The 12,943-nt window shown below is 47.0% G+C and overlaps 5 protein-coding genes across 5 annotated transcripts; all 5 read left to right on the top strand.

Moving 5' to 3' along the window:
- Positions 1 to 1,033: 1,033 nt before the first annotated feature.
- T069G_06359 (calcineurin-like phosphoesterase domain-containing protein) lies at positions 1,034 to 3,572 on the top strand (the record flags this gene model as incomplete). The annotated part of the gene is made up of 7 exons (XM_056173569.1): positions 1,034 to 1,383; positions 1,438 to 2,130; positions 2,182 to 2,328; positions 2,395 to 2,622; positions 2,678 to 3,185; positions 3,245 to 3,312; positions 3,365 to 3,572. 7 exons carry the CDS (start codon positions 1,034 to 1,036, stop codon positions 3,570 to 3,572), a joined length of 2,202 nt encoding a protein of 733 aa, XP_056027148.1.
- A 965-nt stretch (positions 3,573 to 4,537) lies between these two features.
- T069G_06358 (capsular polysaccharide synthesis protein domain-containing protein) lies at positions 4,538 to 5,815 on the top strand (the record flags this gene model as incomplete). The annotated part of the gene is made up of 1 exon (XM_056173568.1): positions 4,538 to 5,815. The coding sequence occupies one exon, from the start codon at positions 4,538 to 4,540 to the stop codon at positions 5,813 to 5,815; it is 1,278 nt and encodes a 425-aa protein (XP_056027147.1).
- A 784-nt stretch (positions 5,816 to 6,599) lies between these two features.
- On the top strand, positions 6,600 to 8,044 carry T069G_06357 (cytochrome p450 domain-containing protein; the record flags this gene model as incomplete). The annotated part of the gene is made up of 3 exons (XM_056173567.1): positions 6,600 to 7,109; positions 7,158 to 7,371; positions 7,434 to 8,044. The coding sequence occupies 3 exons, from the start codon at positions 6,600 to 6,602 to the stop codon at positions 8,042 to 8,044; spliced, it is 1,335 nt and encodes a 444-aa protein (XP_056027146.1).
- Positions 8,045 to 9,645: 1,601 nt separating this feature from the next.
- Positions 9,646 to 10,392, top strand: T069G_06356 (uncharacterized protein; the record flags this gene model as incomplete). The annotated part of the gene is made up of 1 exon (XM_056173566.1): positions 9,646 to 10,392. One exon carries the CDS (start codon positions 9,646 to 9,648, stop codon positions 10,390 to 10,392), a length of 747 nt encoding a protein of 248 aa, XP_056027145.1.
- A 524-nt stretch (positions 10,393 to 10,916) lies between these two features.
- Positions 10,917 to 12,724, top strand: T069G_06355 (amidase domain-containing protein; the record flags this gene model as incomplete). The annotated part of the gene is made up of 3 exons (XM_056173565.1): positions 10,917 to 11,204; positions 11,270 to 12,548; positions 12,615 to 12,724. 3 exons carry the CDS (start codon positions 10,917 to 10,919, stop codon positions 12,722 to 12,724), a joined length of 1,677 nt encoding a protein of 558 aa, XP_056027144.1.
- Between the last annotated feature and the right edge of the window lie 219 nt (positions 12,725 to 12,943).

The raw sequence follows: 12,943 nt of genomic DNA, 5'->3' as shown, positions 1-12,943 counted from the left end.
TGTTGTGCTGGCGGATGAATGGATTGCATTTCACTTGCTTATAACGTTCAATCCACGTGGTATATATCCATTCATACGATGTGCGGGAAGCAGGACGCCACACACACTCTTAAATGGAGGATCATGACGCTGGCAAGCTGGTACCTGACGGCTATTGGCAGCTAAACCTTTTTTTGGACCGACAACGGCAGGCTAAGGCTAATTCTGGCGAAATGGTTGCCGTAGCCCGGAGATTCGTAGAGATTCGTAGATGCGCGTGAAAACATCCCGACTTTTGGGAGTGATGCTGCATCGTTACTCTGAGGAACTCAATGGTTCTGGTATACGTAGTACAGTAGGAGGATTGCTCACTATGATTTCGATAGAGAGGTAAAAGTCGGGATGTTATCGATCCTCGACTGGGGTAAAATTAGCCTCAACATCTCTGGGCTGTGCTTTGCGGAGGAAAATTTTGACAGCTCGTGTGGGAGGACTGTCTCTGCTGCTTGCCAACGCGTTTTTGCTTACCATCTGGAGCATTTTCAGTGGTGCCCAGAAAAATATTCGATGCCGATTAACCGATTCATTTACAAAAAGGCCCTGGAAAAATGCCAGGGTCTGTGGTCGAGCTAGCAATGGATCCACAACTGTTGGCTGTTTTGTTCGCGCTGAGTCCTTCACGGCGTTGCCTATCTGCACGTGTAATCTGCGACTCCATTGGATTGGAGGAGTTTTGCCCATATCGGGCATATGAAAAGCGTTGTTAGTGCTGGGACGGATCGGGATCGTATCCCAACTACACCGAGTTCGAATGGAGTCGTGATAACACCTTCATCCATATGGCAGGTGAAAATGGACCAGATAGCTGGCCGTGTCAATGCCTGGGCAAGCGGCGGAATCAATTTGTATTAAATGCCCCCAGCTCTCGGTCGCGTTTTGTTTCTGTCTGTTTTGGTTTCGTGAGCGGTTGTGCGTCAAGAAATCGCCCTCAGTCGCGTGGTTTCCTTGCTTTTCGAATACCAGACCAGTAGAAAGGATCAATTCATTATCCACAATGAAGTCCGCGGCTCCTCTCTTGGGAGCCATCCTCGCCGTGGTGGTTGATGCTGCGCCCACCGTCGACGAGCTTTATCCTTATACTGGGCCCAAAGTCCCCATTGGCGACTGGATTGACCCGACTGTCAATGGCAATGGTAAAGGATTTGTGCGACTGGTAGAACCGCCTGCTGTGAAGCCAGCTTCTTCAAACCCGACCAACAACGTCAATGCCATTTCCCTTGCATACGTACCAAATGGCATCAACATCCACTACCAGACCCCCTTTGGTTTGGGAGAGGCTCCCTCCGTTGTCTGGGGTACCAGTGCATCCGACCTCAGCAATACCGCCACCGGCAAATCTATCACGTATTACTATCCTCAATTGACTCCGTGTTAAATCTAGCTAATAAGAATGCGCAGATATGGCCGAACTCCTTCGTGCTCCTCGGTTGTGGTCACACAGTGCAGCGAGTTCTTCCACGATGTCCAGATTGGCAACCTGAAGCCTGGAAAGACCTACTATTACCAGATTCCCGCAGCCAACGGCACTACTGCATCTGATGTTCTGTCTTTCACGACTGCAAAGGAGGCAGGTGACGCTTCTGAATTCACCATTGCTGTCGTCAATGACATGGGCTACACTAACGCTGGTGGCACTTACAAATATCTCAGCGAGGCCGTCAACAATGGCGCCGCATTTATTTGGCATGGAGGTGACATTAGCTATGCTGATGACTGGTATTCTGGAATCCTTCCTTGCGAAAGTGACTGGCCTGTCTGTTATAATGGTACCTCTACTCAGCTGCCTGGAGGTGGTGCTATCCCGAAAGAGTACGAGACGCCTCTCCCGGCCGGAGAAATTGCCAACCAAGGTGGCCCCAAGGGCGGAGATATGAGTGTCCTCTATGAGTCGAATTGGGATCTCTGGCAGCAGTGGATGAACCCTATCTTTCTCAAGGCCCCGCATATGGTCCTGCCCGGTAACCACGAAGCCAGCTGCGCTGAATTTGATGGCCCCGGCAACGTTCTCACAGCTTACTTGAACAAGAACCAGCCCAATGGCAGTGCTGCCAAGTCTTCCCTTACTTATTATAGCTGCCCGCCTTCTCAGAGGTATGTTGTCAACATGTTACAATGTGGGAACTAGCATCTAACGACACGCAGGAACTTTACTGCCTTCCAAAACCGATTCCGCATGCCCGGACCCGAGACTGGAGGTGTTGGTAACTTTTGGTACTCATTCGATTATGGCCTGGCCCATTTCATTTCCCTTGACGGAGAGACGGATTACGCCAACAGCCCCGAGTGGCCGTTTGCCAAGGATGTAAAGGGAAACCAAACTCATCCTTTTGCCAACCAGACCTATGTTACCGACAGTGGTCCGTTCGGCGCTGTTAACGGCGACTACAACGACAACACGGCCTACGCTCAGTACCAGTGGTTGAAGAAGGATTTGGAGAGTATCGATCGCTGCAAGACCCCCTGGGTCATTGCAATGAGCCATCGCCCATTCTATAGTTCCCAGGTTTCTTCCTACCAAAAGACCATTCGCGCAGCTTTTGAAGATCTTCTGCTGCAAAACGAAGTCGATCTATATCTTTCTGGGTATGCTTCACAACCTATTTGTCCAACTTGGGATACAAGTACTAACTTTATGTAGACACATTCACTGGTATGAGCGTCTTCTTCCTCTTGGAACCAACGGCACTATCGACCATGCCTCTATCATCAACAACAACACCTACTGGACAAACCCAGGAAATTCCATGACCCACATCATCAATGGCGCTGCAGGAAACATTGAGAGCCACAGCACTCTCGACTCAGACCCTCTTTTGGACATTACCACCTATCTCGACCAGACCAACTTTGGATTTGGTGCACTGACTGTTCACAACGCCACTGCTCTTTCATGGAACTACGTTCACGGCTCTGATGGCTCCGTGGGCGACAAGGTCACTCTTTTGAAGAAGGATACAAAGGGAACCTGTGGCTCCTCTGGCAGCTCCTCCAGCAGCTCCTCCGCAGCCACCAGCGTCGCTGCTACAACATCCGCCTCTCAGTCAGCTGGCGTAACGACCGTCACTGAAGTCGTCACTAGCTACACAACTTACTGCCCTGGTAGCACTACTTTCACAGCCGGCTCCAGCACTTACACTGTTACTCAGGCAAGCAGACTTCAACCTTTGGAGCAATTCTGATCAAGTTTCACTAACCAGTTGTTTAGGCTACTACCCTCACCATCACTGATTGCCCCTGCACGCTTACCCACACCATCTCGAACGGAGCCACCATGTAAGTTTAACCTCTTCTTGAAGTGTGAATTCTACTAATACGTCCAATTTAGCACTTCCGAGAGCACACCCGCCGGTGTGACCGAGCCCGCAACTAGTTCTCCCGTGGCATGGAACACCACATTGCCTACTGGAGGAGTAACCACCACCTCCACTGGTGGCGTTACAGCTCCCACTGTGCCTGTTGGTAGCAGTGCGAGCCGCGCATTGGTTGTTCCAGGCTTCGCCTGCGCCCTTCTAGCCTTGTTGTCGCTTCTCTAGATTTAACCATTGCATATAGAAAAAAGATGTATGATGGTGGTGCGCGAATGAGCAATGACTACCCTTTGAAGGGATATAATAGAGTATTAATTGAGACTTTGAGCAATGGAAGACTTATGTATTTTCTCTAAACTCTTCTATTTGAACATAGTTCTATGTGTCACACGTTTCGTGTTTTCAGTCCTACATCCTTTGCAGCAAAATACTATTAGAAATGAGCATTATGCACAGAGTATTACTGAATATCTGAGGGCTGCATTGATTGCGATTGAGTCTCCAGAACTACAATGGAGTTGGGAACGGTACTAGATCGCGACGAGTACAGTTGCAATACATATTCATGACTTCGAGCCCCGCTGAGCTGAGGCTTATCCGTTGAAGATCAAGAACATCCACCCATTGAAGTACAGAGATGTAAGGGGGCGTCATTTAGGGACGGTTAGTGCATTCTTCTAAAGCCCTCGCGTAGAGTCACTGCAACTACATGCGGGCTAGCCGTCTGTGCCTCCCGTTTTTTAGCAGATGACTCCCTGGATGAGAACTCAGTAGTGGATCAAAGAAAAATTCTGTAAAGATACAGCAGACAGTTTCGAGTTTGTCATCCCCCATAGCGCTGACTCTACGCGTACTTTGTACGACGCTTTGTACGACACTTTGTTTCATGTGTAAAATTGCCACAGCCTGCCCCGCGAGAAGTGACTCTTCGCCAGGATTTGTCGCGCTTGATAACGCGTAGTGACTCATCGCAAGGCTGAGTGCCCCTCAATCTAATCTCGAAAAACAAACTTGCAAATGGCCCCATCAAATACCCTATTTGCAAGTCACTGCAAATGTTTGCCATAGGGATATAACTAAGGAGAAAATCCCTACAGGAAAATATCTCTATAGCAACTAACTTCTATCTACTTCACTATTCATGAGCCATACGACCACTCCTCTCAATACCCAATCACAACTACCCCATAATGGACTCGGCCTTGTCATATCCCATGCCAGAGGGCGTTTACGCCATCCCGCATGATGAATTGGATCTCCGATCAGATGATGAAGTGGACCATGATCTCTTCAATCCTAAGCCCGTTTCAGACGAGAAGAATATCTGGTTCTTCTGGCACAGCGGTATCGGCAAAATGCACGGCTATACTCGGCGCACTGTTCGGAATTGGCACAGAAGATTCTCCAAGAAGGGATGGGTAATCCGCGTCCTGGATTTTGAAGCTGGCTCTCCCTTGAATGTGGAACACTACCTCGACCTTCACGATACGAATGTGTTTCCTAAAGCGTTTACAGATAGCTCGGTTGGCGGCCATCACTCATACCAGCATATCTCGGATCTTGTGAGATTTCCCCTCTTATTAAAATATGGAGGCGTCTATGCAGACGTAGGCATGGTCCAAATAGGAGACTTAGACCGTGTCTGGAACGCTACCATCGGCGACCCGAGCTCACCATACGATGTTTTCACTTACAACATGGGCGGACCTGAAGAGCGAGGCATGGCAAACTATTTTCTGGCCGCAGGACGAAACAATCCTTTCTTTCTACGGTGTCATAAGCTGCTGCTTGCACTGTGGGCTGAAGATGGGGGAAAGACCAGCACCGAGGGCATGCATGCTAGCCCCTTGCTGAAAGGAATTGCCTTACTGGATACTGGAAACTCATTCGAAGAGAATGGCAGAACATATTCACGAGAGGAGACTGCCAAAATGTTGACCGATTACATCATCCAGGGACAGGTCATTACCATGGTCATGGGCTTGATCGACCTTGAAGATGATTGGAACGGACCGAAATATGTGGCAGAGCACATCTATGCATATGACTTCATGGTTGGATCACAGCTTATAAACGAGCTGACCGCATGGAACGGCCCTAAACAGTTTGAGCTCATGTCTCTGCCAGTTGCCAAACCCGGGGAAGAGGAAAGCGACGACCAAAGACTCGCACGCAAGATTGTAGAAGATTGCCTATCCAAAAGTTTTGGCATGAAGCTCGCCACAGGCATAATTGTTAGAATTATGGGTGAGACTTTGAGCTCACTATGGAGGAACAATGAGGGCAGCGATAATGTCCCAGGAACATACGCCTATTGGTTGAGATATGGTACTCTATACTGGTGCCCAAAAGAACATCCCGTTAAGCTGCATTTTACAGAGATGCCGGCGTTCAAAATCGGCCCTCTATTGCGCGAAGGAGATCTTGGACCTGGTGCCAAGACAAACGACTTTCGCCTACCGAATTAAGGAGATTAGAGTCGCGGTTGACGAGTTGGTCTTCTTCGATACGTATCGCATAGCTTGTGTAGAGCATGATCAAGCGTTCATATTGTTTATATAGAAACAGATTTAGACAAACTGTGTTTAATTAAATTAGAATTATCTCATTGAAATGTCACATTCTGATTTCCAGTTATTTCGCGATGGACTTGACGTTGAACTTACATAGTGCAATTCCCGAGTGCGATTCCCGAGTTCGGGATTCACAGCTACACGACCTTACCCTCAACCACCACACAACGTCTAGATGGTTATTACCCGAGTTCGGGCAGTATATTCTTCTTGAATCTGAAACTAATGTAATGGTACGAGAGTATTGGTTCTCAAACCCCGACTTCGGATAGCCAGAATTGATACCGGCCTCACAGTTTTATAAATAGGCCTTTGATCAGACGCTCAAACAAAATTCTCAGAACATATTCGAACCTCGTCATGATTCTTGAAGGTTTTTAAAGTATTCTGCGTGTTAGCTTCATTATTTACACATACGTGATGAGTTATACTGGTATGTCAAAAGGATGCACTCCTGTCTACATGAAGACCTGCACAGTATCTGATTCGATGTCTAGTTCAACTCCTCATTGGGGCGCTTGTTGCGCTGCCAGTTGCTACCTTACTATATTCAGTGTTATACTATCTTGCTGATGTCCATCGTCTACGCCGGTTTCCCTCGCCGTCTTTGGCAGCTGCATTGTCGCCTTTGTGGATGATGTGGCACAATGCTCGGGGCAAAAAGTATGAAGCTCTCGACATGGCACACCAACAGCTCGGCCCAGTTCTTCGGGTCGGTCCTAAAACACTTTCTTTCTCTGCTCCTGAGGCATACAAAGATATATATGGCCATGGTTCTCCAATTCTCAAGGATATCTTTTACGATAATTTGGCAAACGGCAATCCGTCCATGGGCGATGCGACAGATCGCCAACTGCATTCAATCAAGCGAAAGAATCTGTCAAGTATATTCTCAGCAAAAAACATTCTGAGCATGGAACCTAAAGTGACAAGCTCAGTGGAGGAGTTACTTGCAGCAATCCGCATTAAGCTGCATGGAGGAGCTTTATCCAACGATGACAAGCACGTGGTTTTGGAAGGCGTATTTGATGTACAACCCTGGTTGAACATGTTTTCATACGATGTCATCTCCAAAATGCTATGGTCTTCATCTTATGGATTCCTGAAATGCGGCAGCGATGACTGTAACTCCATGGCCGGCGATGGACGCGTCCTGAAAGTGCCAGCGATTCGATGCTTCCAAGCTGGTGTGCAATTCAACGCTCTTTGCGCACATCTTCCCCCGCCTTTGTATCAGATTTCAAGGTTTGTTACGAAGCCGATGTATCAGACGGCAGCTGCAGATCATTTTTCGGGAATGGCAAGATATGGTATTGTCAAGCGCATGGAACGAGGCGAGTCCGAGGACGTTGATTTCTTCTCTTTCTTTCCGACGCAAAAGACTAAGAGATGCCCTGTTCCTATGGAGTTGCCAGAACTCATCGCAGAGTGCGGTACATTTTTGAATGCGGGTGAGTTAACTAGATGCGATCGACATTGCATGCCTTCGTTTATCTTTGCTGATCATTTTCAGGAAATGATACCATCCAGATCTCCCTTACCAATACCATGTATGAGCTTGCATCTCACCCAGAAAGCCAACAGAAGCTCTACAAGCTTCTTACTGAATCATTGCCAAAACAATCGCAGCCAATTGCTTCATACATGGAGCTGAGTAAGATACCGCTTTTGACAGCAGTTTTGGACGAAACATTCAGGCTATTACCTCCAGTTCGATTCAATCTACCACGAATAATTGTTCAAAATGGAGCCGTGATTGCGGGCCACCATGTTCCAGCCGGAGTGACCGTTTCCTCCTCCGTATACATAATGCACCGAGACGAGAGCCTCTTTCGAGAACCTTTGAGATGGCTTCCAGAACGATGGCTTCCCGAAAATCCAGACTTCTCAGATGAAGAAAGAAGGAACCTGAAGGATTTTGTTCTGCCGTTTACATTGGGAGGAAGGGCGTGTATTGGGCGCAATCTGGCTTACATGGAATTGAGCGTTTGCATCGCCGCGCTTGTCATGGCTTTTGAATGGGGTATTTCCGAGGACGATGAGAAGAAGTTTAGCCATTGGGAGAGCATAAATTGTACTCCCAGAGGCCTCAAGGTGACTGCCCGTCCCAGATCAACCACTTGATCTACTAGAGGGTAGTCCATAAAATGATCATAACGTTTTGCTGCACCTTTCTATTGCATACTGCCTTTTACACAAATTTTTGAGATGTAAGTTCGTTAAGAAAAGAGCGACTTCGTGAGCAACACATGTTGATTACTGTTCATGCGCATGATCCTCTAGTAGCAAATACGAAATTGATGAAGCAATGACTTGGTAAGACAAGTGCTGTTTTGAAAGACCCCTCAACCAAAGATGTTGCCATTTACAGGTGCCCCTGAGCAAGGAAAAAATAGCGGTCATCGGAATGGGGCGAGCAAGGGACAATATGGTACCACGACGAGGTCGGCTGTAGGCAACAGCGATGGCGGTATGTTGACATGAAGGCTTTCGTCGCAAGCAGAACGTGTATCCGAGATGTTCGATGGCAGGATGAATTGTGAGATGGCTTTCATGCCGGCCAATGAACAGCAATTCCAGACGTACGTTTGCGTTACCAAAACGGAATCCTCGTGCCTAGGAAGAAACACTGCAGTTTGACTTGCTCATTACTGCATGTCTTCACTACTTGTTTAGAACAAAGACTCCAAGGTAATTGTGGAAATCCCCTTTAGTGCTGACCGTTGTGACCCTTGCCGGGCTGCCCAGAGTCCGGATAGCCGGTTCAACCCACTTGAGACAAGTATTCAACCCTTCTCTTTAAACAATGAGAGAACCTCTCGAGTTGCAACACGAAAGTATTAATAAAGACAAATTGCATCAGGTTTATTTTGTTCTAAAATGGGAATTGAAGGCTAACAGCTGCATCTAGAAAGTTATGTACTCGCTGGTAAATTGAGAAGAACAGTTGACTTCACTTGAGCAACTTCAGTTTACAGGGGGGCGTTTACTTAGTATCTCCACTTATTATGCCAATGTTGTGATCCTAACTTGTTGAGCATACTGGTTGAGGGTTGGATCACAACAACATTCGGGTGCTGTGATTCCATACTGCACTATATATCTTGATGCTGGTTTACCTACTATGAAACTAAATTGACTTCTAACACGCGATAGCTATGTAATTCCGGTGTTGATGACGGCATGGCGGCTGATGTTGTCTCTACTGAGGACGGTATTGGTACGATATCGTCACTTGTATTATGGAGTAGCTCACAACGCTGGCCCCTTATTGAGATCAGTGATGCAGCTGACGGCCCATGAAATCCAGATTGTAGGATATCGATGACTTGATCTGATTACTTGATCTGCGTTCACTGAAGTGGGCCTAAAGGTTTAATGTTATGGTGAATCCTGTCCTCACGGCGAATTACGCAACAAGATCGCCACTTCCTGTGCAAAGCTAGTACAGGTATACCGCTTACGATCACATCTGCTTCTTCTACTGGCTTTAAGGGGTTCGATGTAATGCGAGTGGAGAGGCTCCAGCATCTTAGCGCTGACTGGTCGATTTGAGTTCGATTGGTGAGACCAGGTTCTCCTGATGGCTGTGATTGTTTGTGTATATAAGAGTCCAGCAACTTTTCCTTTTCGATCTATCCAATCTAATAAAGCCATTTCTACTTCAAATTTTCTTCCTAAGCCAAGTCTCCTACAAGCGGGTAACGGGTCCAATTATCAGCAGCATGAGTCCAATTTTGTCGACTGCTGTTGGCCTTCCATTGGCAATCCCAACAACAAGCCTGGGCATTGTTGTGGCTCGTTTTAAAGAAGACTTGACACCATGGCTTTCAGGGGCCAATTATTCCTACATCTATGACAAGGGCGGAATCCCACAAGCAAACGACACAGTCGACCACAACGCTTTCCGCTCCTATGTCGAACTACCCAACATCGGCCGCGAGGGACACACGCATTTGTACCATATCGTTAATAACTGGGATACACTGGAGGATTACATGATATTCTCTCAAGCAGATCCGTATGATCTCATTGGCACTGTCGTCAACTCGACCAACCAAATGATTGATGTGGCGCTTCAAGTCAAACCGAACGAAGTTAACCCTTTCAATCCAACCCTATTCCACGACGTTGATGACTGGGCGAAGATCAACTGGACAGATCCAAAGGAAAGCATTTGGATTACAGCAAGTCAGCTAAGTTCTCTGGTGTTTGCGCCATACACACCTGCAGAACTCTGGAATTATGTGTTACAAGAGGATCACCCACCGGCCATTCGAGCTGCACACGGTGGCATCTTTGCTGTCCGACGAGAGACGATCTACAGCCAGCCGCGAGAAGCATATGCAAGGGCCCTACAAAGATTTGTTGAAGCCAATGCTACGAACCCCGAAGTAGGCTTCATGTGGGAACGATTTTGGACTGCAACTTTCTCAAAGCAGTATTGGCTTCCAGAAGTCGAGAATCCTTAGAATTGGAATAGCGAAAGACCGAATTTTGATAGCGTAATGTTTAATTAGACTTCTAAGAGATTATACAGGCAAGTAGATTTGATGGAATACTTCATATACGCTGTTCTTTGCTCTTACTATATGTTCCAAGGGCGCATCATCGGTAAAATCTTACACAAAATATGAAGACCCTATCCTAACATCTATTGGTTACTTATCTGATCACCTTGGATTTACCCAGGAGCCTTAAATAATTGCTTCATTGTTGCGACTTGTTATTTTCTAGGTGGATATAGTTACAATGTATTCTTCACCACCATTTCCTCAACATAATTCGTGAATACAACGTATTTTCATGTTAGTCTGTAGCAGGGTAATCACATCGCTGATCATAAATCCAGTATTATGTCATCATTTACTGCTGCCTAGCCCACCTTCATTCTCTAGCTACATATATGAAGCATTGTGCGCAATATTATGGCAAATCTTTGATCTACAATGTCACATAAGCATTCCATTTCCATTTCGTGAATCATCACTTCAATATGCCGCCCTCGAAATCTGCAAAGCAAAAAGCACAATGGAAAGAAATTGCCCATGAAGCTCAAGACCTTCGTGACCAAAGCTTAACTGATGTTGGAACAACCGCTCAACTCCCACTGCAGCTCCCAACGAGCGTCATCAATATTCCGGAAATAGTTTTGTCGGAGGCAAATATTCGAATAACATCTCTGTCGCCACAACAACTTATAGATCTAATATCCGATGGGCAGCTATCAGCTCAGGAAGTCATTCAAGCCTTCCTGGAAAGAGCAGTAACTGCCCAGAAGCTCGTAAGTTATCTAAAACGTATCCCATATCCACGTATCTAGCATTATGTACTGACTTCTATCCATAGACGAACTGTCTAACCGAACTTCTTCCCCAGCGAGCTATTTCTCGAGCTATAGAGCTTGATGGCCACTTTTCTCGAAGCTCAGTCCCAGTTGGGCCTCTTCACGGTCTACCCATAAGCGTCAAATCCCATATTGGTATTGCCCATAGACCTCTTGCCTCTGGTTACTGTGCTTTATTCCACTCACATACCCGCCCTGTCTCTGATGCATTAGTGGTACAAATTCTCATGCGAGCAGGTGCGATTGTCCATGCTCGAACAACAGAGCCTCAGAGCATGATGCAGCTTGAATGCGCTTCAAATCTATATGGAGTCACCACAAATCCGTATTCTCACATTGCTCTGTCTTCGGGTGGGTCGTCTGGTGGCGAAGGGGCGCTGATAGCATTGCGCGGCTCGGTCCTAGGTATAGGAAGTGACGTGGGCGGATCGATTCGTGTCCCGGCTGCCGCTTGTGGGATATACGGGCTGAAACCAACCTCTTTTCGAGTGCCAACGACTGGCTGGAGCAGTACTCCACCGGGAGCAGACCCAATAGTAACGGTGTTGGGGCCTATGGGCGTCAACTTGGAGGTATTGGAGCTGTTTATGAGGGTCGTTGCGGCCGCAGAATCATGGAAAGTCGAACCAGCACTCATACCATTACCATGGAGAGCAGTATCAATAGATCCAACAGCAGAGAGGCCATTACGCTTGGGGATAATATGGCATGATGACGTTGTCCAGCCACATCCACCGGTGCAGAGGGTGCTGGGAGAGTTCGCAGATAAAGTGGGTGGGTTATCGCATGTGGAAGTGGTTAATTTTCCAGTATATAAGCACGACGAAGCGTGGGCAATTGTTTCAAGCTTATATTTCACTGATGGTGGCGACGCTGACATCGCAGTCATGGCTGAGTCGGGAGAGCCATTGCTGCCCTTAACTGAGTGGATCATAAAGGAGAATCCAGGTGTGAAGAAATTGAGCCGTAGCGAGCTAGAATACTGGCTGGAAGAGCGAGAGGAATTCCGACTGGAGTATTCACAGCACTGGAATAAGACGGGACGCTGGAATGAAGCCTCAGGATCATGGGAGAATACTGTGGATGCCATTATATGTCCCGTTGCACCTGGAGTGGCCACTAGACACAATACTGCCAAGTACTGGACATATACTGCAGTGTGGAATCTACTGGATTATCCTGCGCTAACTTTCCCTGCTGGAAGAGCTGATAAAAATATCGACGTCAAAGACAACCGAAAGCGATTTCTGAGTGGCTTGGACAAGGAGAATTGGCAATTGTGTGAGTGATCCGCTTAACATTACGCTAATGAATCACCAAGTGTGAACTAACGACATACAACTATAGACAACCCCGAAGTATTCCACGATATGCCTGTAGGCCTGCAGATTATTGGTCGCAGATTTGAGGATGAAAAGATAATTGCTATCCTGAAATTTCTTGAGAATAACATATAACGTGTATGGTATATCGCATGCATGGACTGTTCGTCATTTTGGCTGGCAAGACGATCGCCCTATGTCATACTTGCAGCTCTCAAGTCTCTTTTTGATACATCACGTTCTGTGCATTCAAGGTTATCTAACCATTGCTGAGGATTCGTATTTCATGACTTACGACACCTTTAGTAGCAACTTTGGCTGGTACCTGATTACGCCTTACTATCAAGTTACTCA

The sequence above is a fragment of the Trichoderma breve genome, chromosome 4 (assembly GCF_028502605.1).
Source record: "Trichoderma breve strain T069 chromosome 4, whole genome shotgun sequence".
Lineage (NCBI taxonomy): Eukaryota > Fungi > Ascomycota > Sordariomycetes > Hypocreales > Hypocreaceae > Trichoderma > Trichoderma breve.
The sequence above is the reverse complement of the archived record's forward strand: the minus strand, read 5'-3'. Positions and strand labels throughout refer to the sequence as shown.